Here is a 20,345-nt window from a genome sequence, read left to right on the forward strand (position 1 = left end):
AGGCGCGGCCCTTCCATGTAATGATGCAGCGACGTGGTTTAATGGGGCTGAAAACGCAGGCGGACGGGCTGGCAGGCGAGGAGCTCCGCTGTCAGGGGTAGAGGCACAGTTGGCGTGACGCTCTCTCCAGCTCGTGACAGATGTTAGAGAGAGGGAGCGCGAGACAAAGGGACAGCAAGGGAGAGGGAGAGGGAGCGAGAGATAGAGGTGAGTCATTTGTAGCGTGCAGAGTGAGAGATCACCGAGAAGTAACTTTATGCAGACGGCAACTTTGTGCAAAGTCAAGCAGAGTTCATTCACGTGTGGGCGCCCCCGGAGCACTTTACTCCATTTCCCAGAAGGCCTCTGTGCAAATAAGTGGGTTTTTCGCTGCCGACTGTGCCGGGAAACGGGGTAGTGAAACGTTAATGCGATTTCAATCACCCGCCATGATGCCCCTTGTTGACTGGGAACCCGCCGCACTCCCGATTTCCCCCTACCCAGGGACGACATAACGGCGGGCCAGGATTCGCGGGGAGGAGGCCTCCCTCCCTCGTTTGCAGCAAATTTGTTTTTCATTCCACTTGTTACGGCGAATCTGAACTGTGCCAAAACCAAAAATTTAACCAAAAAAGAAAAAGAAAAGAAAACCCTGACCCACATTTTTGGTTTCCCTTTGTTTGTTTGTTTTTTTAAAAGAACACAGCGGAGCTGTGGGATTTTCCTTTTTTTTTTCTTTTTTCCTTTCCCAAGATGTGTTGTGTTGGGGCGGAATTTGCTCGCAAACCGCGCTGACCACAAGGAGAGGAAACACTGTTCCACTATTTAATCCTGTTACGGCTCAGACAACGGAACGGCATTCTTTGGGAAATGAGGACAACATTCCCGTCCTCGGCGGCGATGGGAAGCGGGGCCGCTGCCGCTGGTGACGCGTCTCGCGGGTTCCAGCCAGAGTTCAGAGTGAGGCGTTCAGGAATCACTCAGACGGTAACAGTGTTTCCGCCGGTGCCGCTCATCAGGGATTCGCCGCTTCTCTTGTCCGCTTTATTTCAATGGAATATCAGCTTGTATTTTCCGGGCATGTGTTGCAGCTTGGGGGAAATCTATTTATTTTTTTTTTAATGAGGTGAAATTGCATGATGTCCTTTCACCTGTTGCTGTGACTTCCTGGAAGACCGGGAGGAAGTGTAGGAGGAAGGCGCCGCGGCGCAGATCAAGTCACGTCCGATGTGCGTTGTCGTGTGAGCAATGTCGGTAATTTAGGAGCGAGGTCAAACACATCCCAGTGTAAATATAAGATCTTTATGGATTACAGTCGGTGAATCCTCAATTGTGAATGGACAAATTATTCAAATGCGCCACACTGTGGGGATCTCACCGACCACATTTGCACAAACAAACATTTATCTCCATCCTGCTGAGTCAACATCCAAAACAAAAGTGCAAGACAGACATCTGTCAGCCGTCCTGTAGTAGTTGTGTTTTTTCTGGTTGGAAATATAGGAATAGTTTCACGAAATCTTGAAATGAATTCTCGTGCATTCGTAGAACATGCACGTTGCAGCACCGGTTCTTTTGTTGCCGTCCCATCTGCCGTCTTTCTTTTGTAGCAAGTTTGAGCAGCCTCTCCTCCAGCCACACACGCACACACACACACACACACACACACACACAGGCTTTTGTCTCCAGCAGCGGATCATTTCGACAGAGTGCTGCTTAACAGAACAAAAATAATTGAAGTGTTCTAGTCTAACTAAGCGAGAGGCGCATTAGACGGAACTTCCCCTCATTTTTGCAGCAGGGGGAAGGAGGCAAAAAAATGTAACGCGGCTCAGTCAACATCTGTAAATCCTGAGGGGCTTTTTTTTTCTTCTTGCTTCGGGGTCTCTGAGGGAGACGACAACTTGCTGCTTCTTCAATGGAGTGTTTATTCCTCTTTCAGGAGACTTATTTTGCCACTTGAGTTATACATCCTCTTTTTTTGAAAGATGGAAATTCAGGCATAAAAATGGAAATAAAGAATTAAAGTGGCGCTGCCTTAACCTTTTATGTGTTCACTGCTGCAGAACCAGCTTTTAATGGAGGGCCATCTTTGCTTTAAGCATTTTGGAAACTAAAAAGGAAAAGCTGTGATATATTTTTTTGCCTGTCGGTTCCAACCTCCAACCGCGTCTTTCTACTGATGTATTCACTGTTCCTCCTCCGAACGTATCCCATCCTTCTCTGGCTTCATCTCCAAAACATCTCATCAGATTGGACATTTCCAAGACTGATGTCCCTCTGATCTACTCGTCCCCCATCCTTCCCACCCTGCACCCTGCCAAAGAGAAGCTCGACATTTTCATCTCTGTTTCCAGTCGTTTCGGTAAAATGAAGTCACAATCTCTTCCCTTGTTTTTTGTGTTTGCCCCTGCCTTATCAGCAACAGGAGCAGGACCCCACCAACCTTTACATCTCCAACCTGCCGCTGTCCATGGACGAGCAGGAGCTGGAGAACATGCTGAAGCCCTTCGGCCACGTCATTTCCACGCGAATACTGAGAGACGCCAACGGCCTTAGCAGAGGAGTGGGCTTCGCCAGGTACGTGCACGGCTCGTGGACGCTCTTATGCTCTCAGTCTGGATTTATACCAGAGAAAGGTCTTGATGCCCACTTAGGACCACAGTACATCATCTGAAACAAACTGCACATGCTTAAATCGTGCTTCCACTTGCAGTAGCTCATATGTGTAGAATTTTTCATTTAATCACTCAATCACATTGACTTTGTATCGTCCAAGTTCACATAAACTATTTTCCACCTTTAGACCCTCGAACCGGGTCAGAAAAAGAAAAAAAAACGTCTCAGAGTTAAAGAAAAATAAAAAAAATAAAAAAGGAACTTCAGAGAGCCGCAGAGGAGGGATCCTGCTCTCTATGATGGGTAGCATGCCGTGGGCGTCATGTTTATAGACCACAGCAGCAAGACAGTGATGAGTAGTGCATACAATGGAGAATATTGCTAATGTTGGACGAGTCAATATGTCCAAATCCATGTAAGAGTCCACAGGGCCAGAAGCATGTGAGTAATGTGATGGGGAGCAGATATAGAAGAATTTTAGCAGTTTTTAAAAACTATTTGTATCATTTTCCACCAAACTTTTTTTGGACCTTAAGCCAGATGATAAAATACATTTTATCATTTAGTATAATATTTAAAATATTAATCAAATTACATAATTAAAATGCGTCATCAGCTGGAATAGCCGTTCCGTCATTGGCAGACATTGTGTTCATTTCCACAGGATGAAACCAGCCTAAATCTGTTGACGAACCCCAGTTTCACACACATGTCCACATGTTGATGTTGTAGCGCTGATTTGTGCAACTTGAGAAGCAAAACTGGGTCACCTGAAGTGTGCCGGGTAAACCCAGCACCGCTCATGTCTCAGTACCTCAGCGTGTGAACTGAACATCCGACTGCCAATGACTTTCTGCAGAGACTGCTTGTACGTCAGTGCACAGTTTACACAATACTGGCCCGAATTAATACTGACCAAACTTTCACTCCCTGCAGATCTGTCACCTTTCATTACGTGCATGCATGCGTTCCCCCCCCCCGTGTGTGTATGTGTGTGTGTGGTCTCCTCAGTTACACCGTGGCGTGTGCCAGTGATTAGAATGCAGGCAGGGCTCCATTCAGGGTCACCGGCTATGTGAAGAAAACCCAAGACAGACAGCAACGCGCACACACACGCACACACACACACACACACAGCACCGTCTACTATCTCCCCCGTCAACATTTTTTTCCTCCCCCACGCACGCTGGCTTTTGCTTGCCAAGCAGGCAATTAGTCATTGAGCTGTGATTGGGTGAGCGGAGCTGAATAGGGGCAGACAAAGAGGACATGACACACAACAGATCAGGCTGAATGGGGCTTTTAAGGCGGGACAAAGGAGAGGAAACCCCATAGAAAATGCACGCACACACACACACACACACACTGCACAAACACTCACACCTGCCCCGGGCTTTTTGCTCCAGACATATATTGACAAACATAAACATGCAGAATGGCATTTTTAATGCACTTGTGTTTTCAGAGGAGCTTCACGTTGCTTCAGCCGCTTCAGTTCGGTCTTTCCCTCCCCTCTCCCCTCAGGATGGAGTCGACGGAGAAGTGCGACGTGGTGATTCAAAACTTCAATGGGAAATTCTTGAAAACCCCTCCAGGCATGACAGGTAGGTGTCATATCCACAACACACACACACACACACACACACACACACACAAACCGGCCGGCCCCCCTCCCTCCCGAGCTGAGGAGGCTTCCAGGGGGTTTCACTGCAGAGTGGCAGCTGTCCACAGCGGTAGCGTGAACGTGGCCGGGCTGCGCTGTTTAGGAACTTGTGTGATCGGCTGAGAGGTATTTGAGGAGGAGAGCAAAAGCTTGGCATCTACTATGGACATCAGTGAACAGTAAAATGGAGGGAAAGCAATTATTATGCCAGTCGTCATCTAAGGGAAGGTGTTGCATCGGCATCCCGGTAATGGTTGTGTTGCTTTCGCACCCACCAGGTGAGTGGCACCGTGTCCGCCGCACATTTGGAGTAGTGAGAGTGAATTTGAATGCAGCACAATGTAGATTGTGTGAACAGAACAGCAGATCCCAAAAAATCTGGGCTAGAAGAAGGAATGAGATGCTGCTGATCTGTTTTTGTTGTGGAGGTCGTTTTTTTTTTCTACTCCGGGAAAGTACATAATTTCCCCTCGGGAACTATTGTGCATTTAATGTTTACTAAAAAAAAGTGACACCAAACAGTCAATAAATTACACTCATTCTTTCCCCTCTCCTGTTCTTTTTCATGTTGTTTTAATGGATCACTACTGGCATGTGTTTTAAATTAACAAATAATCCAGTTTAATAATCAGGATGTCAGTATCATTTAATCATATAAGTCCAAACAGCAAGAAGTTGTTGTTGGGATTTGTACAAGAATAGTTTTCCCTGAGAACAGCTGCTGTCAGTTCACGGTCTCGTCTGCTTTTGCCTGAACACAAATCTTACTGTGGAAAATAAAAAGTGAAAACATTAAAAACAAACCAAAAAAGAAACCCTGAGCAGCTTGTCGTGTCCCTGGAATCATAACCACCAGTTGTTGCCCTAGTTTATCTTTGGTCATCCAACTGCTTCCATTCTGATCTCAAATCAGATCCCACAGTCGCCAGTGAATCTCCCTCCTAGACAGAAACACAGGTTAGGACACGAGGCGGTGGGATCAGCCGCGGCTGCAGGATCCAGCAGGCTCAAGACAAGAATTTCCCAGGTTTCCTGATTCAAAGAGGGATGTATTCAACACAGATTCCTTCTCTTTGATACTTGATATCATCTGACAAGGCCTAACAGTGTTTTATTTTATTCCTTTGGTGATACTGAGCCATGTTTTTGCCTTCACTGCATTATCCATTTTTCTAAAGCCTTTTCTGGTCTTCAGAGCAGAAAAGAACAGACAACTATCATCTAAAGCCATCCAGCTTTTTCAAACTTTATTTAGGGAAAAATTCATCTGAGAAAATGAGAATAGGCATTCAATTCTATTCTATTCTATCGTATCTGTTGTGATTAATGCACCTTTGCATCTGACAGCTCACACGCTTTTATCAGTCGCCTCAAATTCCCCAGCAGCCTTCAGTTAACTTACAGATCTGAGCGATTCATTTCTTGACTGTTCGAGTTACAGGATGAGACCCAAACGCACCCCGTGCACGTGTTTACAAAGACGGAGGGCCCTGAGAGCAAAACAATTTGTCTCGTGTGTTGCCCTAATGCGGGAAACATTTGTTTCCTCTCAGCGTGGAGGGGCAACAGAGATAGCAGGTTGGGCAGTGCAGAAGGACGAGGGGGAGGAGGAGGAGGAGGAGGAGAAGGAGATAAAGTGAGGATGGAATTATCACTGTGTTTCGAGAGCGCGATAAAAAAAAAAAATAAAGGAAAAGAATAATAGCGACTGGGCTGGGGTGAGATAAGAGGGTGAGGACAAGCTGGGAGAGAAAGGCGAGTGTGGTCGAGAACAAAAAGTGACGGTGACGGTGAAAAAAAGTTAGAGGCGTTTAGATAGAGGAACGGGAGGAGGAGCATCAGGGACACACACGGAGGGGCGTCGTGCCCCGGCAGTATGATTGGTGGGTTTGCAGCAGGTCGGGCTGCTCGACTCGACACCTGCACGCACACAACGTACAGAGTCTAGCGTGTGACCGACACGTCGAACCGCCTGCAGCGACGGCTTTTCACCAGGACCTGAGTTGAGAAGCTGAAGGAGCCATCACTCACCTCGCCAGCGCCCTTTGTGACATCACAAAGAGATCGTTCCCAGAAGTGAGGTAGCTATTTCCTGAGGCGGTGAAAGGCTCTAAAAACGTCCTGCCTTTGACAGAGGGGGCCGGAGCAGGATCAGATGGATGGAGTGTTTTGGTGACCCATCTCATAGAAGGAAAAAATATATTATGGGATATGTAGAAAACATGTCGCTTTAATATGAATTGAAAGTGAACCAAAGCGTTACAATAAAATCAGTGTCTTTGAAGTCCTACGGTATTTCACTTTTTAGTGAAATGACTCTTGAAGCACTGAAACAGATGTGTGCGTATCACTGATTTACTATCAATATAATTTCTTCAAGTTTGGCGGGCCGATTACAAAGCTTGGCGGGCCGCATATGGCCCCAGGGGCCGTAGTTTGACCGTGACTGCTTTAAATTTAGGTTAAACACAGTGATGTATCACTGCAACCAGAGCTGAGAACTTTTAAGCACCAACTTTCTGGAAGGTGGAGCAAGCAAAAAAAAAATAAAGGTACAGGATGGAGTTTAGTCATGTCTGCGAGCTCATTGGCTGGACAGAGATACCTGCTATTGGGAATAATGTTGGTGAATTTTGCACACGATGGGGCGTTTGAGTGTCATTGTGACGGATCATGTTACTTAATCTTAATTGGTTCAGACTCATTACATCGTGGGCTGGTGGTAATGCTCCAAAAAATAAAAATTAAGAATAATAAAAAATAAAAAAAATCACCACCCACCCCTTCATTTGGTAATCAACAAATTACTACCCACACACATCTCTCTCTCGCGCACACACACAAACACACACTTATCTAATACATAAAGAGAAAAACAATTTTCCGTGTCACTGGCAGTCTGACATTTCCGAAGGCCGATCTGATGGCGTTCGCAACAGATCGCGCTGTTTTGTTTTGCTCGGCCCTCTGCTAATTATTTAAACGCAGGTGGGTGGGGGGGGGGGGGGGGGGGGGGGGGGGGCGGAGCCGCTCTTATCTAAAGGTTGATCCTGCTCCGGCGAGCGCCTCCGCCTGCGTGCGTTCCTCTGACTAACGACAGCCCAGGCTGACGTATCGATGGCCGCCGGTCATATGTTACTCCGTAGCCAGGAGATTAATGTTGACGCAGGTCACGTGACCTGAGCTGCCGTCGGCCCCCTTAATAGCAGGACATCCGCTGGCTGGCTTGTGGTTCTCTTGCGCCGTAGTCGCATTACAGTCTTTTATATCATTTGGCAATCAATCATAAATCTCAATGCCTGAAAAGGTGTCGGAAAACTTCTTGATGCGCTTAATCAGTCGACGCTTCGGAGGAGTGCAGCGGTTTGATTGAACCCTGTGGATGTTAGTGGTGTCGTCACAGCTCAGGCATTTCCTGCCCAGTGTATTTCGGTCCGCACTGACTCTGCCCAGCGTTTGATAAAGTCCTACCATCCTCACGCCGTGAAAGAGAGAGCAGGCACCAGGCAGAATCTCAAACTCTCTCTCTCTCTATCTATCTATCTATCTGTCTCTCTCTCTATCTATCTATCTATCTATCTCTCTATCTCTCTCTTTCCCCAGAGAGCTGAACTATTAATCCTTCCACTGCTTAGGAAACGAAAACTTCCATAAATGGAAACAGAAAACTAAAAAAAGCAAAACAAACAAAGACAAAAACCTCCACAATGAGAGTAGTCAATTAAAGAAAGGAAATGCTATTCTCACGATGATATTTGAAAAGTTGGAAAAATAAACTCTTTATTTCTCAGCTCTTAACTTACAAATCCACATTTCTTCAAAAACTGTCCAGTATCTTTCAGAGTTCTTATTTTTAAAGACAGAACAAATAGGCCCTTAAAATATGTTGATTAATTTGCCTTTCAAATTCATTTTTTTACACTTCAAACTGCCACTGTGAGTACACAAGCAGCATGCGCACACACACACACACACACACCCACACACACACAGAGACACACACACACACACACACACGACTTCGCAGTTAAGGTTGAGAGGTTTTCAAATGTTCCTTTTGATTAATGTTAGTTCTCCTTTTTTTTGATACACCCACAGTCCCAAAGTACGAAATCACTGCAGTGAATTATTTTTTTTTTCAGGTTGTATGTTAATTAGACTCAAAAATTGAACAGGATTAGGCGTCCTTTAACGTCAGGGGTTAATCAGGCAAAGTAGTCAAACGCAGGATTCAGGCGAGAAAAGGGAAATTAACCTCTCATTCACTCTCGGCCTTTTGCGCTTTCTATTGTGTTTTCCCATCCTTTATGCTATTCATCTCATCCTTCCCCCTCCACCACGTTATCTTCTCTCACCCCAATTCCCTTTTTTTTAATCACCGGTCCTCCTTTTCTTGCAGCCCTACGCTAAAACAAACCAAGGACGTGCATGAAAAGTCTTGTGATGTCGGCGAAGGGCCATTCAGCTCCTTTAATAACGATCAGGAGGCTTTAAAAAAAAAATGTGCTCGGCCTAAAGGAGGCTCCCGTGAACACGAGGCATCGGGGTGGCAATTCAAGGCAGCGGTGGTTCAATACTTTCATAAATTGGAAATGAATTTTGTTTGATGGTCCTGATAATGAAGGAATAAAATCCCACAAGGCTGCACTGCAAAAGGGGGTAATTATGTGGCGGTGGATCAGCTTCGGTGTCAGCCTCCTCGTGATGTTGGGAACCACTTATTCTGTTCTCAGACAAATCGGGATCCTTTCCCGAGCTCGTGTCTTCATTTGAAAGAGGGAATCGAATCATCTGAGGAATCCAAAAAGTCATGTTTTTTTTTAGTTGTATTTTTGCTAAAAAAAAAAAAAAAAAGAAATCTTTTTTGTTTTTTTTCATTTATTATTTTAAATGGAAAGCAAGACCAAACTAAATGTCTTGCCTTGGATGTGCAGTAAGGTGCACTACTCTGCTGAAACAAAGTTTCTACCTGTCCAGAATAGTGCCCGTGCAGAAGGCAGCACTTGGAGACTGAAGTGTGACTCTTAATTTAATATATCAGACGTGCACAAAGTGTTTTCCATCACTGTAGAGGTACATTGTGTTGTGTCTCTCTTTCAATCATAAAATAATAATAATAGAAAAAAAAAAGCTAACAATTTGACACGCTACCATTTCACCCAGCTGAGGTTTACCTCTTCCAACACTTCTGGGAATTGGATCCCATTTTCCAACTGAATGATTTCCCATGTCACATGCTAATGGATTGGATTTAATTTTAAATGAGAATTTTCCTATTGGACCTGATTGGAAGCGGCTCCTGTGGTATTGCGTGTGGAACAGCAGAGTGTCACTCCCCATGGTTTTGGGGTCTTCCAATTGGTTGCAGTTTCTCTTTTTTAAGAAATAAATTCTGTGGCTAAATTGATGAAAATCCCCCCCCCCCCCCCATGTTTTGTTTTAACTCGTGTTTCTGTTTCTAACACGCTCACTAGAACCCACCATCTATTATTGGTTCTTTTTTTATATATATTTTTGGTTGTTGCGCTTTTTTATTTTGACTTTTTTTTTTTTTTTAATTCATTTGGGTTTCAATCACGCTGCCTGCACCACCCGTCAGCTGAACACACAGTTTTCCAATTGAAACACCCAGTTTGAGCAAATTCTGTTGTTGCCTTTGTACCTGTAAAATATATCACTCAGCGACATATTCCCAGCAAAATAACATTGCAACCTTCAGGTTTATTTTTTTCATCCCGGCAACATGTTTTCAGCGCTGCCGTCCTCCAAAAGGAAACACAACTGAGTCGAATTGATTATTTGATCTGCAAAACTGCGACACTTTCAGCGATAAATTGAACTGCTTAATCAGCTGGCACTGACGTCGGTTAATGAGTACAAATGAATCTGTTCCCAGTCGTTAAACAAACACACACTTATTGTTTTGTCCGGTGAGGGAAGTATTTGACCGTTGACTTTGGCGAGTCGACCTTGAGAAGTTTGCCGAGATTTATGACGTTTAATAACTCTCGGCCCAGGGAACACACCTGCACAGAGGTGCAGCACACACACACACACACACACACATATAGGCACAGTAGCACAGTGCATGTCTATATGAGAAATAACACAGACATACACAGTTTTTTCTTCACAACATAACATAAATCCACATATTGTCACTCTTTATTTGTTAATCTATCTATGAATGCAGGTCTCGCTCTCTGTACCATGCATAGAGTGTGTGTGTGTGTGTGTGTGTGTGTTTTATGTGTGTGTGTGTGTGGCTCTTGTGATAACCTCCACCTATAACTAGTTTCCGAAGCCAGGCCGGCTTAAGTAGCCATAGCTGCACTTCACTTCAATTCACATGATTTTTTTTCCACAACAAAATAAATTGTTTCACCCTTGTAACGGCCGGCGCTACGGCGTGCGATTCACTTTCCCTTTGTTTTCGCTGAGCCACTGGCGATTCCTCTCTTCCTGCCTGATCTGCATGCGACGGGGCAAAAAGTAATCTCCCAGAATAAAAGGGCGGGTAATCAGCAGGTACGTCCACCCAGGCAGTGATTGGCAGCTTCACTTCTCCTCAGAGTGCGGCTGCAGTTGCGTGTTTCCACACACAGATGATATCTTTAGTCTGATCCTCATCACAGTTCTGCCTGCAGTAATGTGAGATCTGAGCGGCTGCCTGGCTCGCTGCGGGTTTGCAGTCTGCACACTGAGAGCTAAAGTCGGGACTTGTCAGTCACCCTGGAGACGCGGGGAGAATCCTTTTTTTTTTTTTTTTTTTTTCTCCGTTTTGGGTCTGCAAATATCAATACAACCATTTGGACTCAATTTCATTTGTTCTGCCAGGTGTCCCGTTTACCGCAAATATACATTTACCTCCCCGAAACCTCCCCAATTCAGAGAACAAATATTTGGTGCGGACCCTGTTAATTAACCTGACATGGCCCAAATCGACCCATTTGGCTGGCAGGCACAGCTGTACCCAAATTCATCAGGAAATTCATCACTTGAACGGCGACGGCTGCGAGGGTCAGAACGACAATTAAAGCCGTCCTTCTTCCTTTTAAGGCCCTCCTGTGTAAAGAGATTGTTGTAACTGCCAAAGCAAGCGGAATGATTAATTTTGCGCACGGGCTCCAGCGCCTTCGCTGCCCCCCCCCCCCCACCTCCACCTCCTCCACCTCCTCCTGGTTGCCTCCTCGGCTGCTTCGCGCTCGCTCCTCCTGCCTCCTCGCGTGGCTGTCGATACCGTCGCGACTTTCTCTCCCCCCCCCCCCCCCCCCGCGCCTCACCGCTCAATTAATTGGGAGTTAAATCTTTGAGATGAGCTGCGAGATAGAGATCCAACCCCCCCAAAAAAAAATGATATCGGCGCCACTCAGGTGATTGATCGTTTTAATGGAACGACTCGATAGACAGAAGAACACCTTCAGTGAGTCCTTTAACTTAGCCAATAGTCATTAATTAATTTGCCTGCGGCGGTCCCCTGCACCATTTGTGGCCCATTTAACTCCTGGCGCGCACGACTCATTCTGCAATATTGAGTAATTATGCCAGGGATGACAGATATCCTCTTACCCTGGAGATTAAAATAAACAATAGAGGCACCAAACACTGCCAGGCAACCTTGTTGCATTGGCTCCGTTCCTCTTCATTTTAGACAGGAACCTGAGTGCGTGCGCACGCACACACACACACACACACAAATCAAACAGATCAAATACTGTTTTGTGTTTTTTATTTATTTATTTATTTATTTATTTTTGAGGTCTTTCTTTATTTTTTTTTTAATTAGTTTCCTGCCAGCTCACACTCGGAGTCTTCTTTCTCGGTTTTATGTCTTATTTTGGCAGTGCTGTGTACTGGCAAGACACCATAATCTGACGTGTTAGATTTAAATAATAATAGGATTAAACTCCCGGCACCCAGGAAATGTGGCTGCGGCGTACAAAATGGGAATCAGTTATTGAAAGAATAGAGAACAAAGAATTCTCTGGCGCCCCGGAGATTCACTGGTGAAACCACAGTCACCCCCACAACCACCACCACCACCACCGCCACCACCCTTCACACACCAGAGCCTAAGGGCAGCAACGCAACACAACGCAACACTGACGTTTTATATATGTGCGGACTGTATGTTAGCGGCTGCTCTGGGCCAGTGTTTAATGTCCGGTGCCATCGCACCAACTCTGACATAAAACCACATTGCGGCAACAATGCTGTGAGAGTAAAATTTTATGTGGCTGCGTCTCTGGGGCGGGGGGAGGGCGGGTCATAAAGCCGCTCTCACCTCGTCGCCCTCCATCATTTTTAAAGTCTTCATGAATTGACGGTTTTCGTCACGTTGCCCGCGCGCTGGCAAAGGTCACCACTGAGAGATGGGTTAACCGAGGCGTTAACGCTTTTATTTATCAGCATCCGCAGCGTCACCACGCCCTCGAGTCACAGATGTGTCAGGCGATTTTGCATCGCCAACCCCCGGCAATAAACGGCCACATTTCTCTCTGACTTCTCATTTCAAACAAACAGACCCCCTAAACAATAAGGAAAAGACTGTAAAAGCGACGCTTTCCGATGCAGTGAGGATGACAAGTTGCAGTGAGTGTCTGCCGCGTGTGTTTGTGCGTCTCTTTGTGATGATAAGTAGCTCATATCGGTCATTTAAAAAGAAAAAACACACACATTCACTTCCAAAATGCACAGTAGTGTACTTATAACCCTTATGAGCCATTAGCCACAAGACAAATCTTGCACTTTTCAATTGTAGAATGTATGTAATCTTTTATTCTCAAACAAATCCTGGATTGCACTCCAAAGTCCACACATTCACATTTAAAGAAATCTACTTTTCATCTCTCTTCCAGCCATTATTACCATATGTTGACTCAAATTCCCCTCATTAGACTTTTATCCATTTGCACTACACAGACTATTTGCTTTTGCCCCATGCTCTCCCGAATGAGCTCTTCAAGCCACCAGCGGTGCCGTTCCTGAGCCACGTTGGAAACTTTAAACCTCTACTCGAGCCGTTCTTGTGTTATTTTTGGCGCATAAAAAAACGCCTCTTCACTCCTCTTGGAGTGTAATTAAGACAAGATGAATGTAAAAGCTATTAACGTGCAGTTCAGTCGTGCCCGGGAAGAGTGGGCCTGCATGGAAAGGCTGGCAAGGCTGAGCAGAAAAAGGTCCCCAATGACAGAGGCAACGTTGATTTGAGGTCAGAGGCTCAGACTGTGAACTGCACTTGACAACTGCAGCGGCCCACTTGAACCCGCGCACTGTTTTTCTCAGAAGTCACGTACGCTTCAAATGTTGCCGCTTTAGAAACGAGGGCTTGGAATGTTTTCCACGGCTCCTCGTTTCTCTCTTTTTCTTTTGCGTCAACTGATTGCACCCACGCAGGGTTAAGTGTAATGAAAAACACGCTTTAAAATGGTATTGGAGCGATTAGCCGTTCACTGTTCCTTATTTTAGAAAAACCACAAGGCCTTCTTCGTCTGTTTGGATTTTTTAGTACCCTGGTTTTCATGAGAAACAGGGTTTACGATGCTTACATTTACACTGAGAACTACTCCCAATCCCAGTTCTTGATTGCTGGATTTTATGTTTATTTGTTTTTTACAGCACAAACTGTGATGCTTTTTAAAATCCGTGGGAAATGAGACCACAGTGTCTCCTTGCATTGGTTCTAAAAAATCAACATCATCTTGCAGATGTGCCTCATCGCATTCACCATCATTTTCAGCAGTGAGAGAAATGATTGACAGCAGGAAACAGAAACTGCTTTATAATATCCGCCACAGACTTTAATAGCGTCTGTCTAAATGTTGAACTTTTTATTACATTTGTGTTAATTTCTGAAATTCATTAATTCACAGTTAACCTGCTCTCATTGGCTCCATCATGATTGCTTGTTTATCCGTGTGCCAGAGACCAGGTAGTTGGCAGCTGCCAGAATGCAGAGGAATAAAATGTGGAATTAAACATAGCGGCAATACAAGGAGAGACGAGACGATCAAAACAGAAAATAACAAAACAAGGCAGACAAAAGCTTTAAATCAGCACAGAAAATACAGTTCCGGAGCTCAAACGGCGGCTATTTAAGAATCCAGAGATCTAAGAAGCACAATCTGCCATTTTCTGCTTTGACTTCTTTTTTTTTCTTTTCTTTTTTGTTTTTTTTTAACTTCTTTCGCTAAAGTAGCCCATCCGTCTTTCTCCCCTAATGTTTGCTGTCTGGATTTAAAAACCGTCCATCACCTGTGATGTAAATTACAGCCATTTCGTGGGTGCGCATTTCATCCCGAGCCAGGCTCTTGTTTTTCATCAAGGATATGCAGCAGAAGGGTTTTTTTTTTCAACGCATAGGGTTTCAGACTCACACCTACGCACCCGGGGGCCGCTTGGCCGACGTGCGCGGACGGAGCTGTTTGATGGGGGGGCGGGGGATTGGGGGGGGGGGGGACTGAGAAAGATGAAGAGGGTGAGAGGTGAGAGGCGACGAGAGCGCTGGCTCAGGCTGCGACTCAGATTGGAATCAATGACATCATGACAGAGTCGCACTAAAGGGCCCTGCAGTCTCTGCGTTTCTCCGTCTGCTCGCCTATCAGAGCACACAGCGTCGCCTCGGGCGCTCCAAATAACCCTCCCTCATTCTTCTTCTTCTTCTCCTCCTTCTTCTCCCAGCTGAGCTTCACACGCGGTCCCTCCGTCGGGAACTCCTCGTTTCTCAGTTCACCAAACGGAGGAAATGTTCTCTTGAAAACGGCAACGGTGAAGTTTAGCACGAGTAACAACTCGGACCCGCCGCTCGCTCAGGTTTCTGTTTTTTACAGTTCCTCCAAAGAAGCGTCGCAGGAGTTTCTCTGTAGTTTGTGATTGTGCCGGTGAAAATACAGGTCACAAAAACGGATCTTTTCAAAACATGCAGCTTGAACAAGCCAGCCAGACAGCTGGTTGTTTCCCTTAAGTGAGAGGCCTGTGAATGCATGAAAATCAGGCGTCCACTTCACTTGCGAAACTGAAATGCATGATGGCAATAGCAGCACAGAAGCAGGTGGGAAATCTGTGGCAGTCCCACTGCTTTGTCTCGAGTATTAGAGCTTCACTGTTGCACAGTAATTAGCTTTACCATTTAAATCCAGGTTTTCAAATCAGGAATTTCAGACCTTTTCACTGATCATGTCTGATGAAGAGCCATTTCCCAAAATGTCACATGGTGATAATCATCATTGAATCAATGGAGGAGCTACTTTCAGTGTGCAGACCTCGTTCTGTTCCTTTTGCCAAATCACAATCATGGGAAACATGGCCAGTCAAAACTGTCCAGGAAGTCCTATTGTCTCCAAATACTCCACATTTTTTTGATTGGCGCGGTGCATATTTTCCAAGCACAGCTGACATAGACATTGTGATGATTTACAGGCTCTATTTGCTGCTTTACATCCAGTCCGAGATATTTTAGTTCTTTTTGTTTTTGTTTTTGTTTTGCCAATCTAAAAACAAACAAACCTGCGGACTTTGGTGCTTTATGTCTCATGAGATGTGTGGAAAATGTAGACGTAATGGGATTTGAAAACTTAGGCTTATTTAAATGAATCCTGACATTCTGCCAGTAAAAAATTATACTTGGAGTCTGCAGGGATGTTATGTGATCATCAAAATGTTGTAAAATAATGTTATTTAATGATCAACTAATTACACCGCAGTTAGTTCCAACCAGCCCTACAAGTGCAAAAACATTAATTATATACAGATTAATGACAGTGCTGCTGCTGTGGCTAAGCTCCCTCAGATAATGAAAGGTGTTTGTGGAACTGTTCCATAAAACCACGTCGCAGCACGGCTCTGACGTGGTCTAAGGTGTCACAGCGGCGCTAATACTCTGCTGATACAACAGCGCTCCTTTTCTTCTTTAATCTGTGTCTAGTATGAGGCAGTTTTTACTTTACCAATGTCTTCTAACTACAGCATGTGTCTCTAATTGTTCTGGCATCTCACTCTGTTTTCCATCTTCAAATATCTGGAAGGGAGAGCAAAACACCAGGAAGCAATGCAGGAGGTCACAAACAGCAGGCTAAACGTGCTGTATTTTTGGGAGGATTTTTTGTTTGTTTTTTTGCTTTTGGTAATTAATTGTGCAATTCTGGAATACAGGATCAAATAAAAGTTAAACAAGGACTTTAAAATGGGACAGTATGGGACCTTTCAGTGTGAAACGCGTAACAATCGCTGTATGAATTTTAATTTCAAAAGCAACTGCGCAGAGAGCGCACGTCGTCCCGCACTCTGCTCAGCTGTGTACCTCCGCAGTCAGAATGCCCTGTGATTGCTGACGGCTGATTCAATATGCATGGCTTTCAACCAGTTATTGCCATAATTTTAATTTGATTCCGCTTTCAGAGTGCAGAATGAAAGGCTGCGATAGAATCAGAGTGTCAGTGATTCAGCTCATGAATACCGTTAAACAACCGCTGTTAAATCAAGAATTGTACCCAAGCACAGCGTAAAACAAAAGCTGCCCGACTACAAAAGTCATCAAGTGCCAGAGCCGATTGTCCCGGGTCGCGTTACCGTAATAGCCCCTAATTTATCGTTGGCTGACTCACGGCGAAACTAAAGCAGTCTCTGAATTAGAAAACCGTTTTTCATGCTCGCTCGTCTTATATAAACTTTAAAACGTCTGCTTTTGAAATTTAAAAATAAATCCTTACAGAACTTCAGATGTAATCACGCCTAATCCAGCCCCGTCGTACTTTTCCCTGTTTATCAGCCTGTCGAGTTAAAGTTGGACCAGGCTGAACTTTCCTGTGGTGGGTCACACTCATGCAACTAATCCGCACTAATCTGTAATCAGGTCTTTCTTCTTTTCTTTGCTCCCTAAAAAAGAAGACTTTTTCCCTTTTTTTTTTTTTTTTTGAGTAATCACAATTACAGTCCATTGCCTGGGGTCAAGCTGTGTGGAGCTATTTGGCGTATTAAGCATGCTCGTCCTTTGAACCGCGCTCACCATGCTTTGATGATTAGCTCGTGGCACATGTTTCCAAGTCAGGGCGGCGATTTGTGCATTTGTGGCGCTGGAGGAGATTGTGCGATAACCGCTGTTGTTTAGATCTTCAGGCCACGAATGAATGAGACAAACAAGAGCCAACTGGCGTTTGTCTTTCTATGTTAGCAGACTGCTTCTTCCTTACATTGTATATTAGGGATGCACCGATAACAGTATCAGGTATCGGTATCTACTCGTACTCGTGCTCGTACTTGTAAAATATGTGCCGATACCACAACACTGGCACCTGTTGTACATGTTGCTCGTGTTGTTTGTACTGCAGTGAAACTTGAGACAGTCGCCCATGTTGTAGAAAAACATGCTGAGGAATGTTGTACAAATAACAGAACGTCTGTGAAAAATCAAATAAAAATCTAAGTAATTGTAGTAATTATATAATGTAATCACCTTATTAAATACTCAGTTTCGGCTATTACTCTGCTCATTCTGTAAAAAAAAATGTTAAATACATATATATATAAAGGACCGTTTTTTCTTTCCTGCCATTAAGTGGAAGCTTTCCTCTGTTTCCCCTTATCTCCTTCTCCGCCTGCTCCCCCCACAGCTCCCTCAGAGCCACTATTGTGCAAGTTCGCGGACGGAGGGCAGAAGAAGAGGCAGACCCAGGTCAAGTATCCCCAGAATGGCCGGGCATGGACACGGGAAGGAGAGGTGAGTCATAAACGTGTCACAAATCATAAAGAAGGAAAAAAAAAAAAAAAAAAAAAGAACACTGGTGTCTGGCCGCTGATTTTTTTTTCAGAGATGGCAACATTTCTCAAACCTTTTGGTTTTATCTTCTTCCTATTTCATCGCCGATGGTGGCCGAACATTTTGGATTATGTTGTTTTTTTCGTTGTGTGGATTTTTGATTCTGCGGCGCCTTTGTCGGATTTCCAGCTGTTAAACAGAGCAGAATAGAAGAAGAACTGAGATCGAGGCATTCTTTAGCATCGCCCTCTGTATTCTTTGACCAAGGCTTCAAAAGCTTGACGCCCCCCTCACACTGCCCCCCACCCCTACAGGGTCATTACCAGCTTCCATTTCCAAACATTGCACCGCTCAGCCGCAGTTGGAGAAGCTGCCAGCGGTGTGAAAGCCCCTCTATATAAAGGTCGCTGAATTTTAAAACACCACATCAGCGGCACTCTCGTGCCAAAGTTCTTTTGTGTTTGCCTTTCGCCGAGACTCCCCCACTCCCGCCCCGTCGTCGTGTCTGAGAGCAGCTCGCCCGCTGCACGGCACGCTGCTCGGAAGTCGTTAGCGTCGATATCAAAGCGTCACACTGCAGAATAAGACGAGCGAGTAACGGCGCCACTGCCTCCGCACCGAGGGCGCGTTTCCGCCGTTTCCCTGTTATCATGTTACAAGTAGGCTGGGAGAGATCAGGGCGCGGTCAGTGAAGTGCACGAGGCAAAGCGTTTTTATTAATACACCAATGTTCAAAAGTTTGGGGTCACTGACTCTTTCCCGCAGTGAACTCCACTCTAACTGGTTTTATGAAATAATGATCTTGAATGCACTGCGATCATTATGAGCGCACGAAAATCAGTCGAGATGTGCTGAACAAGTATGGGAACATTTTGGGTGTTTAATGGAAAACCATTTCCAATGTCTAATTAAAAGCGGTTGAAAGAATTCCAAGTGTGCAAAATTCTGTGAAGACACTAAAAGTTGGCTGTTTTAAAGAGGCTAAATATAAACCATGCTGCTTTGTTTACTCTTCTATGGTTTAGCGCACACAACTAAGTGTGATCTTTGTTTTTAGAAATGTTGACTTTTTTTCTTTTTTTTTTTTAGCAATTTTTAAAGTATTCATGTTCTGTAATGATAGCTGCAATGTTGCACACATGATATTCATTCTCTAAAATCACATTCAGTCCGACATTCAATGCAACAACTGTCAAAGCCATCCCATAATGCGCTCAGCGCATCCTGACTGATTCTGTGCACTGGTAATGTTCTTAGAACATTCCAGTAGATTGTTTCATGAAGCTGGTCACAGTGGAGTTTCAATGCAGAAGTGAGTCCGTGACCCCAAACCTTTGAACGGTAGTGTATGCACACGTACTGTATATATGAAAATGCCTTGTTGTCAGCACTCTCAATTCGGCGCTGCGACTTTAAATAAATGAGCAGTTGCTTTCTCTTGGAGCCCTTCCTCTGACGTTTGGCCTCGCCGGGGAGAAAGCATTCCTTGAGAGGTTTATGCGTCTGCAGGAGCCACGTCTCCGCCGCCCAGCCAGACTAAGAGAGAGACATCTGACTGCCTTCGCCGCCGCCGAGGTTCTCGCTGCAGCCGCACGCACTCAAGCCAGATGACCCTAATCCACCGTCCCTCAAGAAAGCCCCGCCCCTCCCCTCCTCCCCACCTAAATGAGTCTGACTTTCGGGTGCCACGGTATAACTGCGTATTACACGCACTGTGACTCAAGCATTATTTTTTGTTTTGTTTTTTCCTCAAGAAAAACATGGAGACATCAGGGAGGTTGTGAGCAAACGTGCCCCCTGGCCAAAGGCTCCTCTCCTCTTTTCTGTATAAGGCACAATATTCACTCCAAGAGACATGAAAATTCCACAAATGAGCCCCTCGGACTCCTGGAGGCTGCTTTGTCTCCTCCCCGCATGCACAGCTGCAACGCTGCAGAAGAATACTAAGAGCAGCAGCATCAATGCAGGCTACAGGCCTCCTCCATAATCCTCAGCTTTGTAGACGTTTTTTTTTCTTCTTCTTCTTCTTCTTCCTCTTCTTTCCTGTCAAAGTTGAGTTTAGCTGGTTGGTGCTGCAGTGGAGCTTGGAATGAGACAAGGTACACAAGCTAGACAAGCTGAGGAGAAATTCTCCAGCCCGTGTCCAGCTTTGAAGGACAAAGATGCAACATCAGGATTCCTCATGGAGATGATCTCCTCAAGCTCCGGCTCAGGAAGTGTCTGTTAGCAAACCCAAGTCGACAGATCAGCTGAGGGCCCAGCAGTGAATATAAACATTTTGCCAAGAGTCCTTTCTGACGTACTCGGCACCTGCTTTCACGCTAATGTATA

The 20,345-nt window shown here is 45.1% G+C and overlaps 1 protein-coding gene across 8 annotated transcripts in view; it reads left to right on the forward strand.

Moving 5' to 3' along the window:
- Positions 1 to 20,345, forward strand: part of LOC142879305 (RNA-binding motif, single-stranded-interacting protein 3-like) — a 127,442-nt gene that overhangs the window by 82,447 nt on the left and 24,650 nt on the right. For 6 of the 8 annotated variants that reach the window (XM_076012467.1, XM_076012468.1, XM_076012469.1 and 3 more), the window contains exons 5-7: positions 2,402 to 2,559; positions 4,123 to 4,202; positions 17,869 to 17,975. In XM_076012467.1, the coding sequence (XP_075868582.1) occupies positions 2,402 to 2,559; positions 4,123 to 4,202; positions 17,869 to 17,975 (345 nt within the window). Of the gene's footprint in view, positions 1 to 2,401; positions 2,560 to 4,122; positions 4,203 to 17,868; positions 17,976 to 19,315; positions 20,341 to 20,345 lie in introns of those variants that run through there. The other 2 variants (XM_076012470.1, XM_076012471.1) reach the window with 2 other exon arrangements.

This window comes from Nelusetta ayraudi, unplaced genomic scaffold, assembly GCF_046127955.1.
Source record: "Nelusetta ayraudi isolate G7.1 ecotype Tasmania unplaced genomic scaffold, CSIRO-AGI_Nayr_v1 ptg000136l, whole genome shotgun sequence".
NCBI classification, from domain to species: Eukaryota; Metazoa; Chordata; class Actinopteri; order Tetraodontiformes; family Monacanthidae; genus Nelusetta; species Nelusetta ayraudi.